Source organism: Grampus griseus (genome assembly GCF_964374135.1).
Source record: "Grampus griseus genome assembly, chromosome: 18".
Taxonomy (NCBI): domain Eukaryota; kingdom Metazoa; phylum Chordata; class Mammalia; order Artiodactyla; family Delphinidae; genus Grampus; species Grampus griseus.
In genome coordinates this window covers 15,854,371-15,881,599 of record NC_139012.1, presented here as the reverse complement: position 1 = coordinate 15,881,599, position 27,229 = coordinate 15,854,371, and the positions used below count along the sequence as shown (strand labels likewise).

At 37.0% G+C, this 27,229-nt stretch overlaps 1 protein-coding gene across 2 annotated transcripts in view; it reads left to right on the top strand.

Annotated features, from left to right (window-relative positions):
- The window catches only part of GPC6 (glypican 6), a 1,085,536-nt gene that overhangs the window by 729,240 nt on the left and 329,067 nt on the right, over positions 1-27,229 (top strand). For both annotated transcript variants that reach the window (XM_082675491.1, XM_082675490.1), the window contains exon 4: positions 19,999-20,164. In XM_082675491.1, coding sequence (XP_082531617.1) covers positions 19,999-20,164 — 166 coding nt within the window. The remainder of the gene's footprint in view (positions 1-19,998; positions 20,165-27,229) is intronic.

Sequence of the window (27,229 nt, the reverse complement as noted above, 5' to 3'; positions counted from 1 at the left end):
AGTCACTACTGGCCTCTCTTGGAACGTATACCCTGAGAAAACCATAATTCAAAAAGAGACATGTACCACAATGTTCATTGTAGCACTGTTTACAATAGCCAGGACATAGAAGCAACCTAAGTGTCCATCGACAGGTGAATGGATAAAGAAGATGTGGCACATAGATACAATGGAATATTACTCAGCCATAAAAAGAAATGAAATTGAGTTATTTGTAGTGAGGTGGATGGACCTAGAGTCCGTCATACAGAGTGAAGTAAGTATGCTAACACATATATATGGAATCTTATAAAAAGAGATAATGTTTCTGAAGAACCTAAGGACAGGACAGGAATAAAGACGCAGATGTAGAGAATGGACTTGAGGACACGGGGAGGGGGAAGGGTAAGCTGGGACGAAGTGAGAGAGTAGCATTGACATATATACACTACCAAATGTAAAATAGATAGCTAGTGGGAAGCAGCTGCATAGCACAGGGAGATCAGCTCGGTGCTTTGTGACCACCTAGAGGGGTGGGTTAGGGAAGGTGGGAGGGAGATGCAAGAGGGAGGGGATATGGGGATATATGTATACATATAGCCGATTGACTTTGTTATACAGCAGAAACTAACACACCATTGTAAAGCAATTATACTCCAATAAAGATGTAAAAAAAAAAATTTCCCCATTCCCATAGAAATTTCCAAGTAATGTTCTCTTCTTTGCTGATGACAGTCCGTGGCTCAGTCGTCAGCCAACTGATGAGAACATGGCCAAACTAGTGTTGTGTAATCTCCCCAAAACTGATATTGCTGTTGTTTCTTTTCTTCCTCATTAGGACTTTTTCTAAAAAGATCCATGCTGGTACTTTGCAGGATGAAGTGAAGAATAGGAATTTTCTGTGGAAACATACTGGTGTGTTTCGAGCCAAGGGAATTCTCATGTAGGGCTCATCAGGAATTAGAATGACTAATGTGAATCTCTTTGTGTGCTGACAGTATATTATCCATAAACTAGGTGACATCAGTTCTACTGGCAGGAAGGCATATCGCTGGTCATGGAGAACTGTCAATAGATAGATAGATAGATAATAAATGATAGATAATATTAACACAAGTTCCATATCCATGTGTTTTCCATCAAAAGTTACCAAAATAGGGCTTCCCTGGTGGCGCAGTGGTTGGGAGTCCGCCTGCCGATGCAGGGGACACGGATTCGTGCCCCGGTCCAGAAGATCCCACATGCCGCGGAGCGGCTGGGCCCGTGAGCCATGGCCGCTGAGCCTGCGCGTCCGGAGCCTGTGCTCCGCAACGGGAGAGGCCACAACAGTGAGAGGCCCGCGAACCGCAAAAAAAAAAAAAAAAAAAAAAAAAAAGGTTACCAAAATACCACAATATGGTGTTTGTCTATATTCTTGTGTGTATTGGACATATTTTAATATTATTCACCTCCCACCATAGGCCAGCTCCTTGTACTAGGCATTTAAAGTTGTACATGTTCCTGAGAGAATGATTGATTTGGTTTTCCATTCTTGAAAATGACACATCCCTTTACTTTAAAAGCAGATTGTGTGTATTCAAAAGCAGCTACGTTAGAAATATGTTAGTTCCACAGCACAGAGGCTAGAAATTCATAGCTTTTACTAAAGTGGATTCTCACATCAAGAAGGGATACATGTATATGTATGACCGAGTCTGCTGTGCACCTGAAACTATCACAACATTGTTAACTGGCTATACTCCAATATAAGATAAAAAGTTCTTAAAACATGACTCATATTTAAACTCACCGCTAAAATGTTTCTTCTAAGTGAAGTGATATTTAAGCTATAATTTCTAACTGAGGAAGACAACTGTTCCCTGATGAGACATTTAGGGATTCTGTTTTTCATTCTGTGTTTACGTTTTGAAAATTTACATTTGGGTAAATTTCGGAATGTCAAGCCGACTGCCCAATATCACCAAGACCTCATAATGATAGAGCGAGGTGAAATTAAAATGATGTTGTGTCCTATTGCGTAAACACATTAGAAGCCCTCCGAAATATGAATTTAGTGGAAAGAGCTAGTTTATTCTAATGGGTGAAAAATCTTCATTCGTGTGTGTATGTGTGTGTGCATAATTTATTTAAGTGCTATTTGGAGCTATTCCAAAGTGAAAAATAACATACATTTACTACCCTGGCAGTTTTATTTACGTTTTAAGGCATAAAATTAAATATACAAACTGGAGCTAGGTAGCATTGAATTTGTCATAATCTGACAAGCCCTAACAGGGCTGGCAAAAACTGATATAGACCTTAACTCACCTTACTTCCCATGGCCTGGTTCCGTTCCACAGCATTGAGGTTACTTAAACTTGACTTTGGAAATTTTGCAGTTATGGTTATTAGGTATGCAAATTGTATCTATTGCTTTTCTCCCAGACCCAGCAAGTTCCGTCATCATTTCATGGCTGGCAAATGCTTCATAAGCCTCATGCTTTTCTGAGGAGGGTTCTAGATAATAGGTAAATTACATTGTTAAACATAGGCTGAATTTTTATCACAGTGGCACTATAAACATTTGTCATCACGTAGGGAACATTTTTCCTTCAGGCTCTGTTTTGCAATTCGTAATTGTTTACTGTCTTTTTCTTTCTCAGTGGTACAAGATGGACAGAGATAGTTTTAGAGCATACACATTTTAATCAACATTCAAACTGAATTGGAAGACCCAAAGGTTTTCTGTTTGCATGCACAAAAATTCGTCTCTGCCAGGCCACCATTAAGCAACAGCCGAAATAAAAGTTGACTTCTCAAGAGAAAGTGTTAAAATATCATTATGGTCATGCACATCATACTAATTTTGGTATCTGTAATTCAAGGATAATATTATTTAAATATTTTTATATATAACTGCATGGCTAAATTAAGTGTCTTGTTAGTGATAAAAAATTGTCTCTAACTCTTTAATTCCTTTAAAACTTGCAAATATGGTAGTAGGAATTTAATCTGCTAAAGGTACTTTTATCTCTGTTTTCAAACAGCTTTATTGAGATACAATTTACATAGCATAAAGTTTACTCATTTAAAGTGTAAATGTCAATGGTATTTAGTATATTTACCGACAGTGTTGGGCAACCATTATTGTTTCTGTAATCTAATTTTAGAACATTTTCATAACACAAAAAGAAAATGTGGATTCCACATATATGCATTAATATACGATACTTGTTTGTCTCTTTCTGACTTACTTCACTCTGTATGACAGACTCTAGGTCCATCCACATCTCTACAAATGACCCAATTTGGGCAGGAATAGAAAGGCAGATGGAGAGAATGGACATGTGGACACGGTGGGCAAGGGGAGTGTAGGATGAATTGGGAGATTAGGTTTGACATAAATACACTACCATGTGTAAAATAGATAGCCAGTGGGAACCTGCTGTGTAGCACAGGGAGCTCAGCTTGGTGCTCTGTGATGGCCTAGTTGGGTGGGATGTCAGGGGAGGGATTCCAAGAGGGAGGGCATGTGTGTATGCATATGGCTGATTCACTTTGCTGTGCTGCAGAAACTAACACAACACTGTAAAGCAATTATACTCAAAAAAAAAGAAAAAGAAAAAGAAATAATAATCTTTAAAAACAAAAATGTGTACCTATTAGCAGTCACTCTCCATCCTTCACCACTGCTTCTCCCACTCTCTCACCCCAGCCTCTGACAACCATTAACCTACTTTCTGTCTCTACGGTTTTGCCTATTGGGGGCATTATATATATAAATGCAATCATACAATACAAGGTCTTCTGTCGTGTAGCATAATGTTGTTTCAGAGTTCATCCACGTTGCAGCATGCATCAGAATTTCATTGCTTTTAATTGATGAACAACATTTCTTTGTATGGATATACTATGTTTAGTGCATCCATCCATCAATTGATGGACATTTGGATTGCTTCCAGGTTTTGCCTATTGTGAATGATGCTTCTATCAATATAAACATTTATATACAAACTTTTATGTGGTATATATTTTCATTTCTCTTGAGTATATAACCAGGAATAGAATTGCTGATTCATATGGTAGTTCTGTGTTTCCAAAGTGGCTGTCATTGTACATTCCTATCAGCTATAATATATTTAAGGATTCCAGTTTCTCCACATCCGTATCACTTGTTATTGTCTGTCTTTTTTATTATAGTCATCCTACAGGTGTGAGTGATACCTCATTTTGATTTGAGTTCATTAGTTAGTGATTAATGATGTTGAACATCTTTTCATGAACTTGTTAGCCATTTGCATGTCTTCTTTGGAGAAACATCTATTCAAGTCCCTTGCCAATTTTTTTTGCCAAATTTTTAATTGAGTTGTTTGTCTTCTTCTTATCGAGTTATAAGAGTTCTGTATATATATATATATATTTTTTTCTGGATACAGATATATGATTTGCAAATATTTTCTCCCATTTGTAGGTTGTCTTTTCACTTTCTTGATGATGTCCTTTGATGAACAAAAGCATCATTTTAATGAATTCCAGTTTACTGTTTTCTTTTGGTGTCATATCTAAGAGTCTGTTGCCAAATCCACGGTCATGAAGATTTATCCCATGTGTTTTCTTCCAAGAGTTTATAGATTTTTGCTCATATTTAGGCCACGGGATCCATTTTGAGAAATTTCTGTGCATGGTATGAGGTTAAGGTCCAACCTCATTGTTTTGTATCAGGATATCCAGTTGTCCCAATTTGTTGAAGAGACTGTTCTTGCCCCGTTGAATGATTTTCCCACCCTTGTGAAAATCAATTGGCCCTGAATATAAGTGTTTATTTCTGGTCTTTCAACTCGATTTCACTGATCTATAGGTCTGTCCTTATGCCAGTATCAAGGTGTTGTCTTTATTATTATTTATTATTGTGAAGAAAACACAGAAAACACACGAGATCTACCCTCTTAAATCTTTAAATGTTCAATACAGCATTGTTAACTGCATGCCATTGTTATACAGCAGATCTCTAGAACTTTTTCATCTTGCATGATTGAAACGCTATATCCATTGAACGACAACCCCTCATTTCCGTCTCCCCAGCAGAACCCCCATGACTACTGTTCTGCTTTCTGCTGCTATGACTTTGACTATTTTAGATGCCTCACATAAGTGCAATCAAGTAGTACTTGTCCTTCTGTGACGGGCTTACTTCACACAGCATAACGTTCTCAAGGATCATCGTGTTGTTGCATACTGCAGGATTTCCTTCTCTTTTTTCAGGCTGAGTAATATTCCATTGCATGTATACACTGCATTTTCTTTATTTATTCATCAGTCCATGAACATTTAGGTTGTTTCCACCTCTTGGTTACGGTAATAATGCTGCGATAAACATGGAGTGCAAATACCTCTTCCAGAACCTGTTTTCAATTCTTTTGAGTAAATACCCAGGAGCGGGGTTGCTGAAGAGTACCACGATGTTTTGATTACTTTAACTCTGTAGTAAGTTGTGGTAAGTTTTGAAATCAGAAAGTGTAAGTGCTACAAATCTGTTCCTTCTTTTTCAAGATTATTTTGGCTATGTGGGTCGCTTGCGTTTCTCTAAGAATCTGAGGATCAGCTTTTCCATTTTTACCAGGAAAAACTGTTGGAATTTTGATAAGGTTTGCAGTGAATCTAAATTACTTTGAGTAGTATTGCTATATTAACAATATTGTCTTCCAGTACATGAACACAGGATATCTTTCCATGTGTTTAGGTCTTCTTTAATTTCTTTCAGCAATGTTTTATAGTTTTCAATGTAAAATGCTATCACTTCCTTGGTTAAATGTATACCTAGGTATTTTATTCTTTGAATAGTGTTGTAAATGGAATTTTCTCGATTTCCTTCTTAGATTGTTCATTGCTAGTGTATACAAACTCAGTGGATGTTCCTGTGTTGATCTTGTACCCTATAACTTTGCTGAATTCATTTATTAGCTCTAGTAGTTTCTTGTGAGTTATTTGGGATTTCCTGTATGTATGATCATGTCACCTGTGAATAAAGATAGTTTTAATTCTTCCTTTTAAATTTAGATAACTTTTACTTCTTTGTCTGCCTAGTGACTCTAGCTAGAATTTTTAATACAATCTTGAACAGCAGAGGTGAAAGCAGGCCTCCTTGTCTTATTCCTCATCTTAGGGAGAAATCTTTCAATCTTTCACCATCAAGTATGATGTCAAATGTGGATTTTCATAAATTCCCTTTATCACATTTAGGAAGTTTCCTTCTGTTCCTACTTTTCTGTAAGTATGTATCATGAAAGAGTGGTGAATTTTGTCAAAGGCTTCTTCTGCATCAGTTGAGATAATTGTGTGTGAGTTTTCTTTTATTCTATGAATATGGTGTATTATATTGATTGATTCTCTTATGATAACTTCCCTTGCATTACTGGGATAAATTCCACTTGGTCATGGTTTATAATCGTTTTAACATGGATTCAGTTTGCTGGTATTTTGTTGAGAATTTTTAATTTACATTTAAAAGGGGTATTGGTCTATACTTTTCTTTCCTTATTATGTCTTTGTCAGGCTTTGGTATCAGGTAATGCTAGTCTCTTAGAATGAGTTAGGAAATATTCCCTCACCTTCTATTTTTGGGAAGAGTTTAAGAAGAATTTTTACTAATGTTTCCTTAATTTTTGGTAGAATCCACCAGTGAAGGCATCTGTTTCAGGGTTTTTCTTTGTTGGGAGTCTTTTTTTTTTTCTTTCTTTCTTTTTTTTTGCTGTACGCGGGCCTCTCACTGTTGTGGCCTCTCCCGTTGCGGAGCACAGGCTCCGGACGCGCAGGTTCAGCGGCCATGGCTCACGGGCCCAGCCGCTCCGCGGCATGTGGGATCTTCCCAGACCGGGGCACGAACTTGTGTCCCCTGCATCGGCAGGCGGACTCTCAACCACTGCACCACCAGGGAAGCCCTGTTGGGAGTCTTTTGATTACCAATTCAATCTCTTTACTTGTTTTAGGTCTAGCCATATTTCTTGTTTTCTTGATTCAGTCTTTGTAGGTTGTGTATTTCTAGGAGTTTGTCCATTTCATCAAGGTTATTTAATTTGTTGGTGTATGAATTAGTTTCCTAGGGCTACCGTAACATAGTACCACAAATTTTAGTGATTTAAAACAACAGAATTTTATTCTCTCACAGTTCAGTAAGCTAGAAATTTGAGGCTAAGGTGTCAGCAGAATTGATTCTTTCTAGAGGCTCAGAGGGAGAGACTATCCCATGCCTCTCTCCCCACTTCTGGGAGAAGAAAGATCTCTAATCAATAACCTAACGTACAGGCTCTTTGGTGAGGCTACTGGTGGACTCTGGGAGGGCTCATGCCAAGGAGTACTTCCCAGAACTTTTGCTGCCAGTGTCCTGTGGTGAGCCACAGCCACCCCCTGCCTCTGCAGGAGACCATCCAACACTAGCAGGTCCTGGAAGCTCACAGATGAGTTCTGCCTGCCTTTAAAAAAGACAGATAAACCCTCTTATCTATAAGTTGTTCCAGAAAAGAGAAAGTGGAAGAACACAGAGGGCAGAGAGCAGAAGCAAGAAGAACTACAATCCTGCAGCCTGTGGAACTAAAACCACATTTACAGGAAGATAAACAAGATGAAAAGGCAGAGGGCTATGTACCAGATGAAGGAACAAGATAAGACCCCAGAAAAACAACTAAATGAAGTGGAGATAGGCAAGCTTCCATAAAAAGAATTCAGAATAATGATAGTGAAGATGATCCAGGACCCAGAAAAAGAATGGAGGCAAAGATCGAGAAGATGCAAGAAATGTTTAACAAAGACCTAGAAGAGTTAAAGAACAAACAAACAGAGATGAACAATATAATAACTGAAATGAAAATACACTAGAAGGAATCAACAGCAGAATAACTGAGGCAGAAGAACGGATAAGTGACCTGAAAGACAGAATGGTGGAATTCAGTGCTGCAGAACAGAATAAAGAAAAAAGAATGAAAAGAAATGAAGACAGCCTAAGAGACCTCTGGGACAACATTAAATGCAACAACATTCGCATTATAGGGGTCCCAGAAGGAGAAGAGAGAGAGAAAGGACCCGAGAAAATATTTGAGGAAGGGAGTAGCATGATATATCTAAAGTGATGAAAGGGAAGAACCTACAACCAAGATTACTCTACCGAGCAAGGATCTTATTCAGACTCGATGGAGAAATCAAAAGCTTTACAGACAGGCAAAAACTAAGAGAATTCAGCACCACCAAACCAGCTCTACAACAAATGCTAAAGGAACTTCTCTAAGTGGGAAACACAAGAGTAGAAAAGGACCCACAAAAACAAACCCAAAACAATTAAGAAAATGGTAATAGTAACATATATATTGATAATTACCTTAAACGTGAATGCATTAAACGCTCCAGCCGAAAGACACAGGCTCGCTGAATGGATACAGAAACAAGACCCATATATATGCCGTCTACAGGAGACCCACTTCAGACCTAGGGACACATACAGACTGAAAGTGAGGGAATGGAAAAAGATATTCCATACAAATGGAAATCAAAAGAAAGCTGGAGTAGCAATACTCATACCAGATAAAATAGACTTTAAAATAAAGAATGTTACAAGAGACAAGGAAGGACACTACATAATGATCAAGGGATCAATCCATGAAGAAGATATAACAATTATAAATATATATGCATCCAACATAGGAGCACCTCGATACATAAGGCAACTGCTAACAACTATAAAAGAGGAAATCAACAGTAACACAATAATAGTGGGGGACTTTAACACCTCACTAACACCAATGAACAGATCATCCAAACAGAAAATTAATAAGGAAACACAAGCTTTAAATGACACAATAGACCAGATAGATTTAATTGATATTTATAGGACATTCCATCCAAAAACAGCAGATTACACTTCCTTCTCAAGTGCGCACAGAACATTCTCCAGGATAGATCACACCTTGGGTCACAAATCAAGCCTCAGTAAATTTAAGAAAATTGAAATCATATCAAACAGCTTTTCTGACCACAACGCTCTGAGATTAGAAATCAGTTACAGGCGAAAAAAAAGTGAAAAACACAAACACATGGAGGCTAAACAATACGTTACTAAATAACCAAGAGATCACTGAAGAAATCAAAGAGGAAATCAAAAAAAACCTAGAGACAAATGACAATGACGATCCAAAACCTATGGGATGCAGCAAAAGCAGTTCTAAGAGGGAAGTTTATAGCAATACAGTCCTACCTCAAGAAACAACAAACATCTCAAATAAACAATCTAACCTTACACCTAAAGGAACTAGAGACAGAAAAACAAACAAAACCCAAAGTTAGTATAAGGAAAGAAATCATAAAGATCAGAACAGAAATAAATGAAATAGAAACAAAGAAAACAATAGCAAAGATCAATAAAACTAAAAGTGGGTTTTTTGAGAAGATAAACAAAATTGATAAACCATTAACCAGACTCATCAAGAAAAAGAGGGAGAGTACTCAAATCAATAAAATTAGAAATGAAAACTGAGAAGTTACAACAGACACTGCAGAAATACAAAGCATCCTAAGAGACTACTACAGGCAACTCCATGCCAATAAAATGGACAACCTGGAAGAAATGGACAAATTCTTAGAAAGGTATAACCTTCCAAGACTGAACCAGGAAGAAATAGAAAATATGAACAGACCAATCACAAGTAATGAAATTGAAACTGTGATTAAAAATCTTACAACAAACAGAAGTCCAGGACCAGATGGCTTCACAGGTGAATTCTATCAAACATTTAGAGAAGAGCTAACACCCATCCTTCTCAAACTCTTCCAAAAAATGCAGAGGAAGGAACACTCCCAACTCATTCTATGAGGCCACCATCACCCTGATACCAAAACCAGACAAAGATACTACAAAAAACGAAAATTACAGACCAATATCACTGATGAATATAGATGCAAAAATCCTCAACAAAATACTAGCAAACAGAATCCAACAACACATTAAAAGGATCATACACCACGATCAAGTGGGATTTATCCCAGGGATGCAAGGATTCTTCATTATATGCAAATCAATCAATGTGATACACCGTATTAACAAATTGAAGCAGAAAAACCATATGGTCATCTCAATAGATGCAGAAAAAGCTTTTGACAAAATTCAACACCCATTTATGATAAAAATTCTCCAGAAAGTGGGCACAGAGGGAACCTACCTCAACATAATAAAGGCCATATATGACAAACCCACAATAAACATCATTCTCAGTGGTGAAAAACTGAATGCATTTCCTCTAAGATCAGGAACAAGACAAGGATGTCCACTCTCACCACTATTATTCAACATAGTTTTGGAAGTCCTAGCCACGGTAATCAGAGAAGAAAAAGAAATAAAAGGAATACAAATTGAAAAAGAAGAAGTAAAACTGTCACTATTTGCAGATGACAGGATACTATACATAGAAAATCCTAAAGATGCTACCAGAAAACTACTAGAGCTAATCAATGAATTTGGTAAAGTTGCAGGATACAAAATTAATGCACAGAAATCTCTGGCATTCCTATACACTAATGATGAAAAATCTGAAAGAGAAATTAAGGAAATACTCCCATTTACCATTGCAACAAAAATAATAAAATGCCTAGGAATAAACCTACCTAGGGAGAAAAAAGACCTGTATGCAGAAAACTATAAGACACTGATGAAAGAAATTAAAGATGATACAAACAGATGGAGAGATATACCATGTTTTTGGATTAGAAGAATCAATATTGTGAAAATGACTATACTACCCAAATCAATCTACAGATTCAATGCAATCCCTATCAAATTACCAATGGCAGTTTTTACAGAACTAGAACAAAAAAATCTTAAAATTTGTATGGAGACAAAAAAGACCCTGAATAGCCGAAGTGGTCTCTAGGGAAGAAAACAGAGCTGGAGGAATCAGACTCCCTGACTTCAGACTACACTACAAACTACAGTAATCAAGACAATATGGTACTGGCACAAAAACAGAAATATAAATCAACGGAACAGGATAGAGAGCCCAGAGATAAACCCACGCACCTATGGTCAACTAATCTATGACAAAGGAGGCAAGGATATACAATGGATAAAAGGCAGTCTCTTCAATAAATGGTGCTGGGAAAACTGGACAGCTACATGTAAAAGAATGAAATTAGAGCACTCCCTAACACCATACACAAAAATAAAGTCAAAATGGATTAGAGACCTAAATGTAAGACTGGACACTATAAAACTCTTAGAGGAAAACATAGGAAGAACACTCTTTGACATAAATCACAGCAAGATCTTTTCTGATCCACCTGCTAGAATAATGGAAATAATAACAAAAATAAACAAATGGAACCTAATGAAACTTCAAAGCTTTTGCACAGCAAACTAAACTACAAACAAGACAAAAAGACAACCCTCAGATTGGGAGAAAATATTTGCAAATGAATCAGTGGACAAGGGATTAATCTCCAAAATATATAAACAGCTCATGCAGCTCAATATTAATAAAACAAACAACCCAATCCAAAAATGGCCAGGAGACCTAAATAGACACTTTTCCAAAGAAGACATACAGATGGCCAAGAAGCACATGAAAAGCTGCCCAACATCACTAATTATTAGAGAGATGCAAATCAAAACTACAATGAGATACCATCTCACACCAATTAGAATGGGCATCATCAGAAAATCTACAAACAACAAATGCTGGAGAGGGTGTGGAGAAAAGGGAACCTTCTTGCACTGTTGGTAGCAATGTAAATTGATACAGCCACTATGGAGAACAGTATGGAGATTCCTTAGAAAACTAAAAATAGAATTGCCATATGATCCAGCAATCCCACTACTGGGCATATACCCAGAGAAAACCATAATTCAAAAAGACACATGCACCCCAATGTTCATTGCAGCTCTATTTGCAATAGCCAGGACATGGAAGCAACCTAAATGCCCATTGACAGACGAATGGTTAAAGAAGATGTGGTACATATATACAGTGGAATATTACTCTGCCATAAAAAAGGAACAAAATTCGGTCATTTGTAGAGACATGGATGGATCTAGAGACTGTCATACAGATTGAAGTAAGTCAGAAAGAGAAAAACAAATATTGTATATTAATGCATAAACGTGGAACCTAGAAAAATGGTACAGGTGAAGCAGTTTGCAGGGCAGAAATTGAGACACAGATGTAGAGAACAAACGTATGGACACTAAGGGAGGAAAATGGTTGGGATGGGGGTGGTGGTGGTGTGATGAATTGGGAGATTGGGATTGACATGTATACACTAATACGTATAAAATGGACAACTAATGAGAACCTGCTGTAGAAAATACATAAATAAATAATAAAAGAAAGAAAAGAAAAGAATAACCTAATGTTATACCTTAAGGAACTAGAAAAAAAAAAAGTAAACTGAAACCAACATTTTGTTTATCTCCACTCTAATCTTTATTATTTCCTTCCTTTTGTTAACTTTGGTTTTAGTCTGCTCTTATTTTTCTAGCTCCTTAAGGTATCACATTGGGTTATTAATTTGAGATATTCTCTTTTAATGTAGGCATTTGTGGCTATAATTTTTTGCATGTTGTGTTTTCATTTTTATTTAGCTAATTATTTTCTAATTTCCCTAGTGATTTCTTCTTTAACCTCTTGGTTGTATAGGTGTGTGTGGCTTAATTTCCACATATTCGTGAATTTTCCAGTTTTCCTTCTTACTTTGATTTCCAGCTTTATTCTGCTGTGATCAGAGGGGATACTTTATATGACTGCAGTCTTTTTAAATTTCCTGAGCCTTGAGATTTAGCAATGCACTTTAACTGATGTTTAGCCATCTCATTAGTTTATTATTAAGCACCCTCCTAGTTGCTGTTTTTTTTTTTTAATTAGACTCCAGAGTTCCAATAAAGTTGATCCTGTCAGGTTTTACTAGTTTCATGGTTACTTCAGTGAAAGGACTGATTCTTGAAGTTTCCTACTCCACCATTTCTGTGATGTCACCCATCTCCCATGCTTATCTTTGCAGACATCTGTTACTTGACTTTCTTCAGAAGCCATCCCTGTCTTTATCCTTACCTCCCAATTTTGAGCCAAATGCCCTTTTTTGGGGCTCCCTTTACACTGCACTTCCCGAAGACAAATAATTTTTTCCCTGAATTGATTTGGAAGTGAATGTATTCTGAACATCCCAACACTGGTAGAAGGTCTCCTTATTCATCCCCATAAATGTTGGATTAATGCAAGTTGCATGAGTGAATAAAGAATAAACAAATTTACGTTCTCATGAACTCACTACAAAGCCAATTTATAGGTTGCTAATTGTTAAAGGATTATAATTAAAAAGTACTTAACAGGAAAGCTACTTTTAATGTAATTTAATCATTCTTGAGGACTTCAGAAGACGCTTCAGAATCTCATGATACATTAGGTTGATGAGTAGAAACATCTTATCATTTAATATGACTACAGATTAGAAACTGTGGAGGATGGCATCTACTGTTGCTGAAAAGCACATTTTGAATTTATTCTAGTTAAATAAGTCATTTACATTGACTTGTTTGTCTTTGGGAGACACATCTGTCTTGTGACAGATGTGTTTATTTGATTATTTTGACTATATGATTTCCATAGAAACAAGCACTTGCTAGGTATTTGTTCATTGTATATAAGTAAAGATTTATAACTTTCCCATGGTTTTTTGCTTTTTAAAACTACTTGAAGCGACAATCTTATTTTACATTGGCCACTATTAGGAATTGTTAATGTGAGCACCAAAGCATGAAATGTTGGTCCAGGTACAGAAATCTTAAATATATTAAAGACCTGAAATGAATTGCTATTATATGGCTAAGGATACGCTATGCCTCAAATTGCATTTCGAAAACATAAGAATTACTTGCTATAACATCCTGACACACATGGTTAGCCGGGTAGATAAGTCTTAGTCCTACCTCCCAATACAGATTTATTAAGGACTCTGTTTGTATTCCTTGCCATGTTTCAATGTATCTTGCTTTTTTTACCTTTTAAAAAAGAAACACAAACAACAAAAAAACCACAAACTAAGAGCTCAATTATTTTTATGTTATTTAATTTATTTTTCAGTTAATTTTACAAGGAACTCTTGTTATAAATTGTATCGTTGCTCCTCAAGTTGTATTATTATTCCTCGAAACTAGTCAACTATAAGTCATTCATTGTACAGACACAGCATCAAAAGAAGTTAACAGAAGGACTAAACCCATGATGCAAAATTTCATATTGAAATATTACTTGGTTAACTCACAAACTTCTGTCTATCTTTCCCAGAGTAGGATAATGGAGTAAGAACCATTGACTATTTTCTTTTTTCCCTCTAATATTGTAAATTCTTGACAAAGTATTATTAGTGGTGAAGGACAACATGTAAAAGTTATGTGAAAACACAAATAAGTACAAAAAGGAATGTTGTCATCATCTTTTTTTCTTCACTTAAAAACGTCATTTTATTTGTGCCAAGTAGGCCCCACTTTCATAAACATTATAATTTACTCTTTTACCTAAGTTTATTTCCCAGTCTACGTTGAATATCTAGGAAGCTACAGCTACATTTTTCAAAAATATCAAAAATCCACATTACCAACTAAAAAAACTCAACATTTGGTTTCTGTAGCTGTATTGTAGTTTCTATTGTTGCTAAATGAGCACAGTTTTCTTCAGTAGGAAATTTTTTCTAATAGTTCACAAAATTTACAAATTCGTGGCATTTTTGAGATCTTATTCTATCCTAAATTTTAAATAAGAGTTTAAAATATTTATTTATTTACTTGACTGCATTGGGTCCTAGTTGTGGCATGCGGGATCTTTTGTTGCAGCGCGTGGGCTTCTCTAGTTGCGGCGTGTGGGCTTCTCTCTAGTTGTGGCATGGTCTCTAGAGCACACGGGCTCAGTGGTTGCACCACACGGGCTCTCTAGTTGTGGCACGCGGGCTCCAGAGTATGTGGGCTCAGTAGTTGTGGCATGCAGGCTCCAGAGCATGTGGGGTCAGTAGTTGTGGAACACAGTCTCCCTAGTTGTAGTGCTCCGGCTCCAGAGCATGTGGGCTCACTAGTTGCAGTGCGCAGGCTTAGTTGCCCCACGGCATGTGGGATCTTAGTTCCCTGACCAGAGATCTAACCCATGTCCCCTGCATTGGAAGGCGGATTCTCAACCATTGGACCACCAGAGAAGTCCTTAAGTATGAGTTTTTAGAACTCCTTTCTTTACTTTGGTTTTGCCAAATATATAGTTGTATCTATTGTTTCAGAATTATTGTTGTTGTTGTTTTAATGCTGCATATTTTCTAGAGACCAGCTGGTGAATGATTTTGTATCTGATGCCTATGAGAGCCTATTGAAATTAAAATCCTAGTATGGAAATTACTCAGAGGAAACTTACCACAAATTTAAACATAGATAATACACCCATTAGAATGACTAAAACAAAAAATAGTAATAATACCAAATACTGGCATGGATGTGAGGAAAACTGGGTCTCTCGCGTATTGCTGGTGGAAATGTAGAACATGCCGCACTGATCTAGAAAATAATTTGGCAGTTTTTTACAAACTAAACACACTCACCATCTGATCCATCAATTGTGCTTTCGGGCATTTATCCCAGATAAATGAAAACTTATGTTTGTGCCAAAAAACTGTACATGAATGCTCATAGCGACTTTATTCCTAATAGCAAAGTACTGGAAACAACCCAGGTATCCTTCAGTGAGTGAAGAGCTCAACAAATTTGGTGCATCCAAACAATAGAATACTACTCAGCAATAAAAAGGAGTGAATACATGCAACAACTTGAATGGACCTCCAAGGTATTATGCTCAGTTTAAAAAAAATGAAGCTCAATATGTTATTGGGTTGGCCAAAAAGTTCATTTGGGTTTTTCCATAAGATGGTATGGAAAAACCCGAACGAACGTTTTGGCCAGCCCACGTACAAAGTATTGATATATGATTCCTAAAATGATAAGATTATAGAGATGACAGATAGGTTAGTGTTTGCCTGGTGATAGGGACAGGGGGTGGGGTGGAGGAAACACAAGAGAGTTCTTCTGTGGTGATGGAAAAGTTCTGTAAGTCGATTGTGGTGTGGTTACACAAATCTATTCATAGGATTAAATTGCATAGAAGTGTCTACACACACACACACACACACACACACACAAATGAATGCAGGTTGAAAAAATCATGAAAACTGAATAGGTCTATAAACTCACTGGCAGCAATGTATCAACCTTAATTTCCGCATTTTGATATTGTCCTACAGCTATATGAGATGTTTCCATTGAGGGAAGGTGAGTGAAGGGTACCCAGGACTCCACTGGTTTTGCCGCTTCTTATGAGTCTATATTGATTTCAATATTAAAAGATTTTTTAAGAGTAGCTGTGGCACAATTATTAAACACTATTAAACATTTAAAAATAGAACCAGCCCTTCATACAACTGGCATTTAAAACAACCTTCTTTTCAGAGGCTTACTTCTAAAAGTCTTCAGTTTGAAGTGATGATTTTTTATTTCAATTCAAGCATGCAGTTGTGTCGAAAAATATGGTCTGTGAACATAAAAGCTTCAACTTTGCTCCTCCACTCGGTTTTCTTCTTCTTAAAATGCCCTTTATTTGACCAAGAAGGATATCATTTCCCAAAGTACCGAGAGAGCCATATTTAACTTGAACAGCACTGTTCTTTTAGGTTATTAAGGCTGTTCAATTTTCACTATTTGTTGCTACCCTGAGTTGGAGACTCTTCTGAAACGTCAGACTGAGAAAACTGTACTAGTTCCAACACACACACACACACACACACACACACACACACAGAGCAAAGCTTTGGAATTAGTGCAATCAATAACCTTTGAAAACAGAATTTAAAAGCAACAATTGAATGCTAAGATGTATAAAACTATCTTGTGCCTTTTTTTTGAATATCAGCGTGACCAAGGAATCAAGAAACACACTACAGAGTTCAACTGAAAAAGCATTTATTGAGTACCTGTATATCATAATCATAATACCTTATAATGGCATGCATGTTATGCAGAGTGGCACAGGTTATAATGATGATAAAAGAGTCCACACTCTCCAAGGGATCTCAAATCTGCATCCTCAATATTGACAAATACCCTAGGTTTTATACTAGCACATTTAGTGAGAAGAAGCAAAGCATCATGTAATACCAATGGTGAGAAAACAAAAAATCCAACAGAGTCAAAGGAAGAAATAGCTTAGCCGGCTTGGGTGAAAATAGGATAGGTCTCTGGAGAGAGACATCAAGGTCAGGAGAGGAATTGCAAGGCTGTGAAAATCAAAACCCTATGGACAGTGGTTTGTAGGACTACAACCATATACCAAATAATAAAATGTATAAGAATTCGGAATTCCATAGACAGAGTTATCCTCTCTGTTCTCTGAATGGTACGGGATACATGTAGATAAAATTAATTAAAAAAAAAATTCTGCCCAATTGTGGATAAAATTTGGCATTTTCAACAAAATATCCTATAGATATTAGATATCCTATATCTATTAGATAAATAGACATGGTGGCACAGATGTATGCTCAAAAGAAAAATCACCAGACTTCTCTCTTTTGTTCTCATTTTTTCGTTTTTGTTTTGTTGTTGGAAAATATGTCTTAGAATTAGTGGATACTAATACATTCTCTAAATAGTTTTATAAAGAAAGGCTAATTATGGATTTCCCTGGTGGCGCCGTGGTTAAGAATCCGCCTGCTAATGCAGGGGACACAGGTTCGCACCCTGGTCCGGGAGGATCCCACTTGCCACGGACCAACTAAGCCTATGCGCCACAACTACTGAGCCTGCGCTCTAGAGCCCGCAAGCCACAACTACTGAGCCCGTGTGCCACAACCACTGAAGCCCACGCGCCTAGAGCCTGTGCTCTGCAACAAAGAGAAGCCACCGCAATGAAGAGTAGCCCCCACTCGATGCAACTGGAGAAAGCCCGCGCACAGCAACGAAGACCTAACACAGGCAAAAATAAATAAGTTTTTTTTAAATTAAAAACAAAAGAAAGACTAGTTATATTTTACTTTATTTGATTTGGACTACTTAATGTGCTTTTTATTGTTGATCGGGTTAATTCAGTTTTATTAAAGCCAACATTAAATTACCAGGAAAAATAAAAATCAAAAGGTTAATATGTTATTTTGAAATGTATTACAAATAAGGTGGATTAATGGATGGGTGAGAAGGATAGATAGATGTGTGAATAATCAGTATAAGAAAACGTTAAATGTAGAATCTAGGAGTGGGGATATGGGTGTTCCCTATAAAAATCTTTCAATTTGTCTGTATGTTTGAAAATTTTCATAAAATTTTGGAAAGAAAATGCAAAAAAGGAAAAACAACAAAAGGACAACCAGAGATTTCGGCGCCCAGATAGATAGATAGACAGATAGACAGATAGATTGACAGATTGCTTCATTTCCTGAAATAATAAACTAGGGACTCTGTCAGTATTCTTGACCTCAAACAAATAGACTGCCAAATATTTCTCCAGCAAAGATGGTTTATTCAGGACCAACAGAGAATTGCAATTTAGCAAAGGAAAGAGAGCACTTCTTTAGAGGGAAAAGAAAGTTGGGAGGGCTGTGATAAACAAAGAGTCCATGGCTTTTCATTGGCTGAGTCCTTGCCAGGAAAGGAGTCTTTCTTCTTGCCATTGGGCTCTGCTCTCCTTGCAGGGCTTGAGAGCTCCCCCTTCTGGTCTCCCAACTCTATTTAATTGAGGGTTTCATTCATTAATTTTTTACAGTATACAGCAATTAAGAAAATGTTATAGAAACCAAAGCCTTGCATTAGAAGCCTCAAATGTGGTTTCTAGGTAAAGGATAAAATGCTGGAGATTAGCTTTGGTAGTGGAAAGTATCCATTTATATGGAAATACCTTTTCCTGCCCCACCTTTACATTGTGTTATGCTTTGTCCGTATCTGAATGTTCTGGGCATATATTGTCACCTGGGGGCCCAGATCTGTCCGATAAGACTCTAACTCTCCAGGAGATCCAAATGATACGAGTTAGGCTTGCCTTCAGATGGAGAGCACAAGAACAGAAACGTAGCTACTTAACTTAAAGATCAACATTATATGGAACCAACCAAAAAAATACCTCACTAATGTTTATATGCAGTCATGAAAAAGAGCTTTCTGTATTTTTTTTCTGATTTTGATCCACACCATTTTAAATATTCTTTCCTCTTAAAGTCAAATTGGAATTTTCAGTGAGTCTAAAAAAGACCTGATTGGTTTAGAATTGATTAACCTAGGAGTATTCACTGCTTATCGTATTCAAGGTAAATAGCACTTGATTATCGGTTGATTAGTAGCTCCTCTGAATTACTGCAAGCATTTCTCTTCACATTCAACATTGGATCCATCTTCCAAAGTTCCCAGAACTGCAAAGCTTCAGATTCCTGAAGAGGGTGCCTTGACAGTTCCATTGCTTCTAAGCAGGCCTGGATCTCAGAAATCCCAGACAAGTTGATATTGATCCTTCTAAAAAAGTTATGTACAAAGGAAGTGTTTCTGCAAACCTCCTTCAGAAACGGTCAAATAACCAGTTGGAAAATTTTCTAAAGGTGTCACATTAAACTTTAATAATACCTTCATTTTTATGGGGTTTTAACTTTGGAAATTGCTTTCACATGCATTATCTCATTGCATGTTTTATTTCATTGAAACAGTGTCTAGGTTTTAGGGCTAAATTGCAATGACATAGGTATCAAAATGTTGACAAGGACAATTCAAGAAAAATGATTACTACTATGCCAAACAGAAGTATTGACAAGGAACTGACTGACTTTAAGATCAAGTACTACAGTGTGTTCAGATTCTGATGGTTCCTTTAGCCCGCTGCCCTACTGCTGGAGCTTTCTTAGAGCCATTTCACCTTTTTTTTTTCAAGGAGGAAATGAGTCACTTCTTTTTGTCTCCTTCCATCCTTCTTATTTCTGATTTTCTTTTTCTTTTCAATCAATCTCCAGGTGAGCCCGACCCCAGGCTGCATCCGTGCGCTCATGAAGATGCTGTACTGCCCTTACTGTCGGGGACTCCCCACCGTGAGACCATGCAACAACTACTGCCTCAATGTCATGAAGGGCTGCCTGGCAAATCAGGCTGATCTCGACACCGAGTGGAATCTGTTTATAGGTAAGGAGCGGCTCAGCGGACAGGGCTGTGGGAACAGCAGGCGTTGGTGGTACCTGATGGGCAGGTCCAAACTAGTGATGACTTGTAGAGACTAGGAGGATTAAAACAAACACAGGTGCGTGCGCGCGCGCGCACACACACACACACACGCACGCACGCACACACGGGCGCACACGCACACACAGCGTTTAGCAAATTATAAATGTATTGCATTTTTCTTTATTTTTTGTAAACCTGAAAAATAAGACTTCCTGGTCTATTGTGAAGGACAGTCCTGTTAAAGATTGTACGAACCAGCTGTACTGAATTAGCTGATCTCTCTGATGAAGATAAAAGTAATCTTGTTGAATTTCTGGGAGCTCCTGTGAGTAAGGGACATTTTACAAAAGAATCTTGTTTTAAGAAAAAGCCCACAGTACTGTCTCTTTCTTATTTGTAGTATCTCAACATAGTCACAGATATTAGTAAACAATTCCTTCCTTAAACATCTATGATGAAAATAACTCAATATTTTTGCTAAAATATGCAGATTTTCTTCCTCAGTCTCTAGAGAAGAATGTTTTCAGCACAGCAGAATGAAACAGCCTTCCTGTCTTTAGAAGGGAGGAAGGAGGGAGGTGGGGAGATACAGGGAAGTTCTGTGAATCGCCACTGTGGTCTGGAGTGGCAGAAACCGCTCATGGGTCTGCGCTGCCAAAAGATATTTCCCAAATAGCTATCCAAGGATGAAAGGACAAATTTCATAGGTAGGCTTCTCCCAGGAAAATACACAGACCTTGAAAGAGTAAATGTGTTTTCTCCCCTTCTGTCAAATGGCCTTCAAATAAAAGTACTTTCAATTACTTTTACTGGGATTGCATAGTGACAAGCAGAGTGCTGCCAGTAACGGTGGCACTCGTCAGCCTCAGAGGGACTAAGTTATTTATGCAAACCTCTAAACCAGAAGGCTTGAGTAAAGTCTTCTGACATCTAAGATTTGGGTAGGAAAGGAAAAAGATGCATCGGAATGCAAAGAAACCTTAGCCCACCGTGCAAAAACGTGCATTCAGCCTTGGCGTCAAAAGCCATTACCTGACACGCTATTATGCTTAGGAAGCCCAGAGAAAACTGTTTTGAAGTTTTAGAAAAAAGATTTTAGAGTGGGTAGATCCAAATGGAAGTCATCCAACAAAATCTCAGAAATCATTACAGAGAGAATAAACTGATGTATTCTTCTCTCTCCCTTCAGTGGGAGGACAAAATCCTTTTGTATGATCTTGGGTTACCTCATTTGAGAAATGAAGGAGTTTTTTAAAAGTTAATCATTAAGGTACCTTTCTGACTCAAAAATGATATGATCCTTTGCTACGATTTTTGTTCTTTGCTAAGATTTTGGAGAGAAGTATGAATATTTTTTAAAAAGTAAACTTGATCTTCTAAAATATAAATTTACATGCATTTTGGCAAAGACGCTACCTAAATAATGCTAATTAAAAAATACTCTCATCCTTCATTAGTCTACTCAATTCAAAAGGAAAAAGTAATTCAAATGTATTATATTGGTATAAACATATTGTCACTTGCACATGTAAAGCCTAAACTAAAACAATTTTATAAATCATTGAGAGTGGTAAAATTAAAACAAATCTGTAAATTAAATGCAAACTATAAATAAAAAAAAACTTAACGTTACCCAAAAAAGTACTCTCATCAAGAAATCTAAAAAGATTTACCTATTTAGAAAAACAGATAAAACCTCATAGCATCACCACTCTTGAATCATAAAGATTATTCATACGGTTTGGTTGAAACTGCCATAATTCATAACACAGTTAAACTGTTTTGGTCAGCTTGCAATCTATTGATGAAAGTAGGCATGTGGATTTTGTTAAGTAGAGCAGGACATGATTAAAAATGAGAATATGGGCTTTCTAACTTGTAAGAGCAACAGTGACTTCTTAATTGGCTTTTTTTTCTCAGTCCTGACTGGGTATTTGACGTGAAACAAATCCTTATACTTCAATCAACTGGGTTTCCTAGATGCCAGTTTGATGTGAAATTGAATGTCTGGAAAATTATTTCATTTAAAAACCTAAAATTTGAACCCAGCCTATGTTGGAGTACCTGATGTTGTACCATACGTTGGAAGGGAACCTCATGGTAATCCTACCATCTTAATATATTTCATACCTCTTGCTCCCCTATCTCATTTTTTATTTGTCCTAGAGATCGCTAAGAAAATTCTTCCAATTTTCTTTCTTTGGGTTTTCCTATGGCATTGAGAATTGACCACCCACCTAGACTTATAGGGCAAAATATGTTCTTACTAATACTTGTCCGGATGTGAAGTGTTAGTTCACGAATTCAGTACGTGAATTAGTCAAATGTGCCAAGTCCATTTCCTATACAGATACATCCAAGATGACAGTGTTCATGAATGCAGCAGCAAAAGATCAGTGAGCAAATCAGTAATTCAACAAAAATTATATATAATAGCCCTCTCTCTGATTAGCACCTGCATCCTATCACTCCTGGGCTCCCAGCATCTTGTCATCAAACCCTTTACTCCTACTGCTGTCAATTGCACGTGCTGTCTCTGTCTGCTACGTTAATGTCCTAGTTTATACATTTTTAATACATGGTCATCTAAAATGTTAACAGTGACATTCAGGCAACCATCAATAAAAACAAAGATCGAACTGGTGGCACATTCTCATCATCTTTAATTATGAATTAATTGAAAGTGATTTGTAACGATTTAGAATTCAGTTGATGTCTGCATCATGTCAAAAGAAAGGCACTCCACTGATAAAATGAAATGTTTTAAGTGTTCAAGTAAAAACCCCAGTGGTATTCCATTCAGTTCTGAGGTCCTGTAGTTTTTTTTTTTTTCTTTTTTGTTTTTTTTAATCCTAGGGGAAAAATAAATCAGGAGTTCTACTTGGGATATATTTTCATAGTCTGAGGGAAAACGGTTTGTGGGCAGAACGCAGTCGTTTCGGTAATGTCCTGTGGTTCTTTTGAGTGTTTGGCATTGATACCAGCATTCCACAGATAAGAGTTGTTCCATTGGACAAGGGACCACGTTGCAGATTACACCTAGCTTGTGAGCACAAAAGTTAAGGCTGAAGTTACATTTATATGGCTATAATAAATCTTGCTTCTACTTAAAAATCTAGGATATGTGGGAAAGCCTCCTCCTAACATCTGGTACCTTCTGTAACTAGAGAATAGAATGGACTGAGAATTAGAAAGGAAAAAAAAATGGTTTTTCAGTATTAGGAAGCAAATGTTGGTGAGACTAAAGATGGATTCTGTGTTGTTCTGTAATTTTTTTATTACTGAAATGCTGTAGGATACTTATTACTGTAAGTAAAAGGCAAAATGATCTCTATAGTTCCATATAAAAGTGAGACCTTAACGTGTTTTTTCCCAACATGGGAGCTTAAGTTTTCAGGTTATCCCAGTTAGTGAACGCTTATACTCTTAACATATTAATTCAACTCATTATATTGAGTAAGCTAGACACGTACATTTTTTTGCCCTCAGGGAATTTGATGTAGTTAAATTAATTAATTATCAACTGTGATGAAGTGTTATGAAAATAGAAGCACGGGATGCTAAGTTTCTCCTCAGTGGGGGAACTTAACCTCATCCGGGGGGTCAGGGAAGCCCTACCTTGCTAAGTATAGAATAAAATACTTATTCTATTGAATAAGTATTGAATTATCATTGTCAAACATAGTTGATGTTGAGCAGCCGTAATATATATAATTGTGACATTATAGGCCCCAAGTATTAGCAAGTCCCCGTGACGATTTCAATAGGTCTAGCGCGATCTATCAGCGGTTCTTAAATACTTGGTTTATTTTTGACACGTTTTATGATCAACTCTCACCACCACCACTGCAACTGACTTGAAATGGTAAGATTTGGAAAAATGTGTGTTCCTTTTTGTCCAGAAAAGGTTGAATTCTCTGGTCTATTGGTACCCTCTAATGAGGGAGAGACAGAAGAGCAGTATTTTTAATTTAAGCCTTTAGGCCTTGGGCACTCGTAGATCAGACAAACCAGTGATATCAAACTTTCTTGGCTTTCTTCCTCCTTTCAAACCAATCAATTACTAAAGTCTCAAGACAGCAAACTGGCATGAGAACACAAACAGAAAACCCAGTGTAAGTACCACATCTGTGCCAGGCCAAGAGACAATGCAGTGGGTACTGTTCATTCATCCTCTCGTTTATTCATATATACAGCACATGTTTGCTGAGTGTCTAGCATGGATCTTGCTCTGGTGTAAGCATTGGAGTAGAGAAGATAAGGCCCTGCCTGCTGAGAACAGGGCTCCATATATGTTCTTTGAATGGAATAAATGGAAACAAGTAGGCAGAGGAATGGACAGGAATGCAGGAAGAGGCTGTTCTGTTTTACTTTGTAAGTCTACTCTTTTAATGGAAGTATGACTAATTCAGTCATTTAAAAAGTGCATATCCCTGTTGTTAACGGACTCTATGAGTGCAGGGATGGCAGAAACAAATCAGATAATGTGCCTGGTTCTTTCATTGTGACAGCTGCTATCAAGTTTTAAATTAGAACCAGCCGCAAGGAAGCTGTGTTAGGTCAGTCAGAGGACTCGTGTCATATTGTAAATGGCTGTGTGGGGGCACGGATGACTTCTTAGGACCTGTAAGAGTTGTTTTATCCTCAGGGTATTCAGTGTATTCACAACTTTCTATCTGGGGGAAATGTTGCTAGATAAACATGTATCGTTTCTTATAAGTAAACTTGGGTTATCTCTTTATAAAATGTACAGGACTGTGAGATGTTGCATTTCAGAGGGATATAAAATAAACACAAGGAGCTATTGCAAGCGTTTGTATAAGATACTCCTTTCAAAGACTTTCTTAAGCATGAACTCCTATAAATCTGATGCACGTTTTAGTTATAAAGAATTCCGTAGTAAATGTGATATGACTGTGGCTGATATATCCTGAAATGCCGTGTTTCAAAAACCTCTAGACCCTAAACATAGAAAATTATTTCAAGAACTGTAGCTAGCAGCAAGCTCTCAAGGCTTCTTCATCTCTACTTTGTATAGAGCAGACAAGAGCCTATTCAATAATACAGGCCAGAAACTCAACTCTTCAATTGAGGAACAATATAGCCAAAGCAATTACGGTAGAATCTGATCTCACTGTTAGCTATAGAACTTACTTTTGCCCTTGTGCGTTCCTAGAAGCACCAAGAAAGATTTAAAAAAAAAAAACAGAAACACTTTATTTTCTATCAGTTGAAATCTAACCTCTCTCAAACCTCTGCCTTCCTTCTGTAGTCATTGATTCAATATTCCTCATTTCTCATGGACATTTATCATATGCTGTGTTCTCTCTGTAATGCTGGCAGAATGCATAAGCAGTGCTAACTACTCACTGAGAAAAAGAAAAAAGAAAGAAAACAGTTGGCTGGTACCCAGCAGCCTTTCACGAGCAGCATTTGTTATCAATTTCCTACGTTTAGAAAGCGGTTTACTTCTGAACTCTGCATACGTGAAAATATTTCTCTACGGCACAAGAGGGTTAAAGTCTTAAGGGTGGTATAATGTATGGGGCGATTCAGCAAACACAGAGGGAGGCATTTCCTGACCTCTGAACACTGATCAGCAACTCAAGGGATTCATGGGACTTGAATTTCCATTCTGAATCAAGCAGATTTTCCCATGGATCAAAGCAGGCAAAGCACATGAAACCTAAAATTCCTTGGTGTAACAGACACGCAGCCCTTCTAAGGTATGCAGTATGCGTTTCCCTGATCCCCAGTGCCAACTCCTGTTCGTCCGTCTCTTCCAGTTCCCACATACTCAACTTCTATACAATTTATAATTATAGTTATTCCATTTTCTACTTACTGATGACGATAAATGATATTCTAAATTAGAGTTTCAAGCTGGAATTCATGGCACAATATAATATGACACTAAGCAATGGTCTGTAACATGGCATACCTATTTTTGCAAGTATAAAATTCTTTAGGATATAAAATGTTCCATTTATAATGGGAATTTCACTGAAATACCTCTCCTGCCTTATCATGCTCTCCAATTTCTATGAGAACCAGTTACAGAAGGATTTCGTTTACCAGGAGAAAGCAGAGCACATCAGAATTATTCAAAGTGGCTCGAGAATTGCCTTTGTGTTTGGGATTTTACCTTTTGCTTTTAATTTACACTTCAATTTCAGGGTTTCCTAAAGATAAATGGTTTAATTTGATAATTATTTCAAAAAGTACTTGTGTTTAATAATCAACATCTGATTTTAGTAACATGATCGTTTTCACTGTCATGTTTTCAAGTTCAAACTATAACACAAGATGTCTGGCTTTTGGCATGCCAAGAGAAAATATTTGATGATTCTTTAGAGTGGAATTCAACAGATTCCAAGTTAAATAGATCCCAGAAACCCAGGCAAAAATCAGACACTACCATTAGCCCGGTGACATGCTTAGCAATTCTGATTTCAGGAGATGAGAGAAACATGAGGTAGAAGAAAGCGTTGTGCTGTGGAAGCTAGAAAATAAGAAATATAGATAGGGTGACGTTAGTGGATTGGTAAAGAAAACACTAAAACACGTGACTGTTTACAAATAGCAAACTTATAACACGTCCCAAGGCCACTGCGACCTAAAAGTCCTTCATGTGGTGACCTGTTTAATAGAATAAAGGAGTGGGGGAAGTTACCTCCTGAAGTATTGAGATCACTCTAAAAGTCCTGATTAGTAGCTAAGATGAAAATCTTTATTTTAACCCAAATAAGAAATCCTTGTATAATGTTGCTGTACTTTATTAAAACATCTTAATAACAGTAGTGTTCAATGAGGGTACTTGGACTTCATTTCTCAAAAACATAACATTTACATTAACATAGATATAATTAAATCTTAAATAGAAGTATATTAGATAGAAGAATCAATAGATCCTCCAATTGCTCTAAAAGTTCCTTTAATTCGTAATTATCTCAAGAGTAGAACTGCTGATCACGTCTTAATGTTTGAGTCACTTTTGAAATTAGTTTTGATTTTCCTCAGACTGTT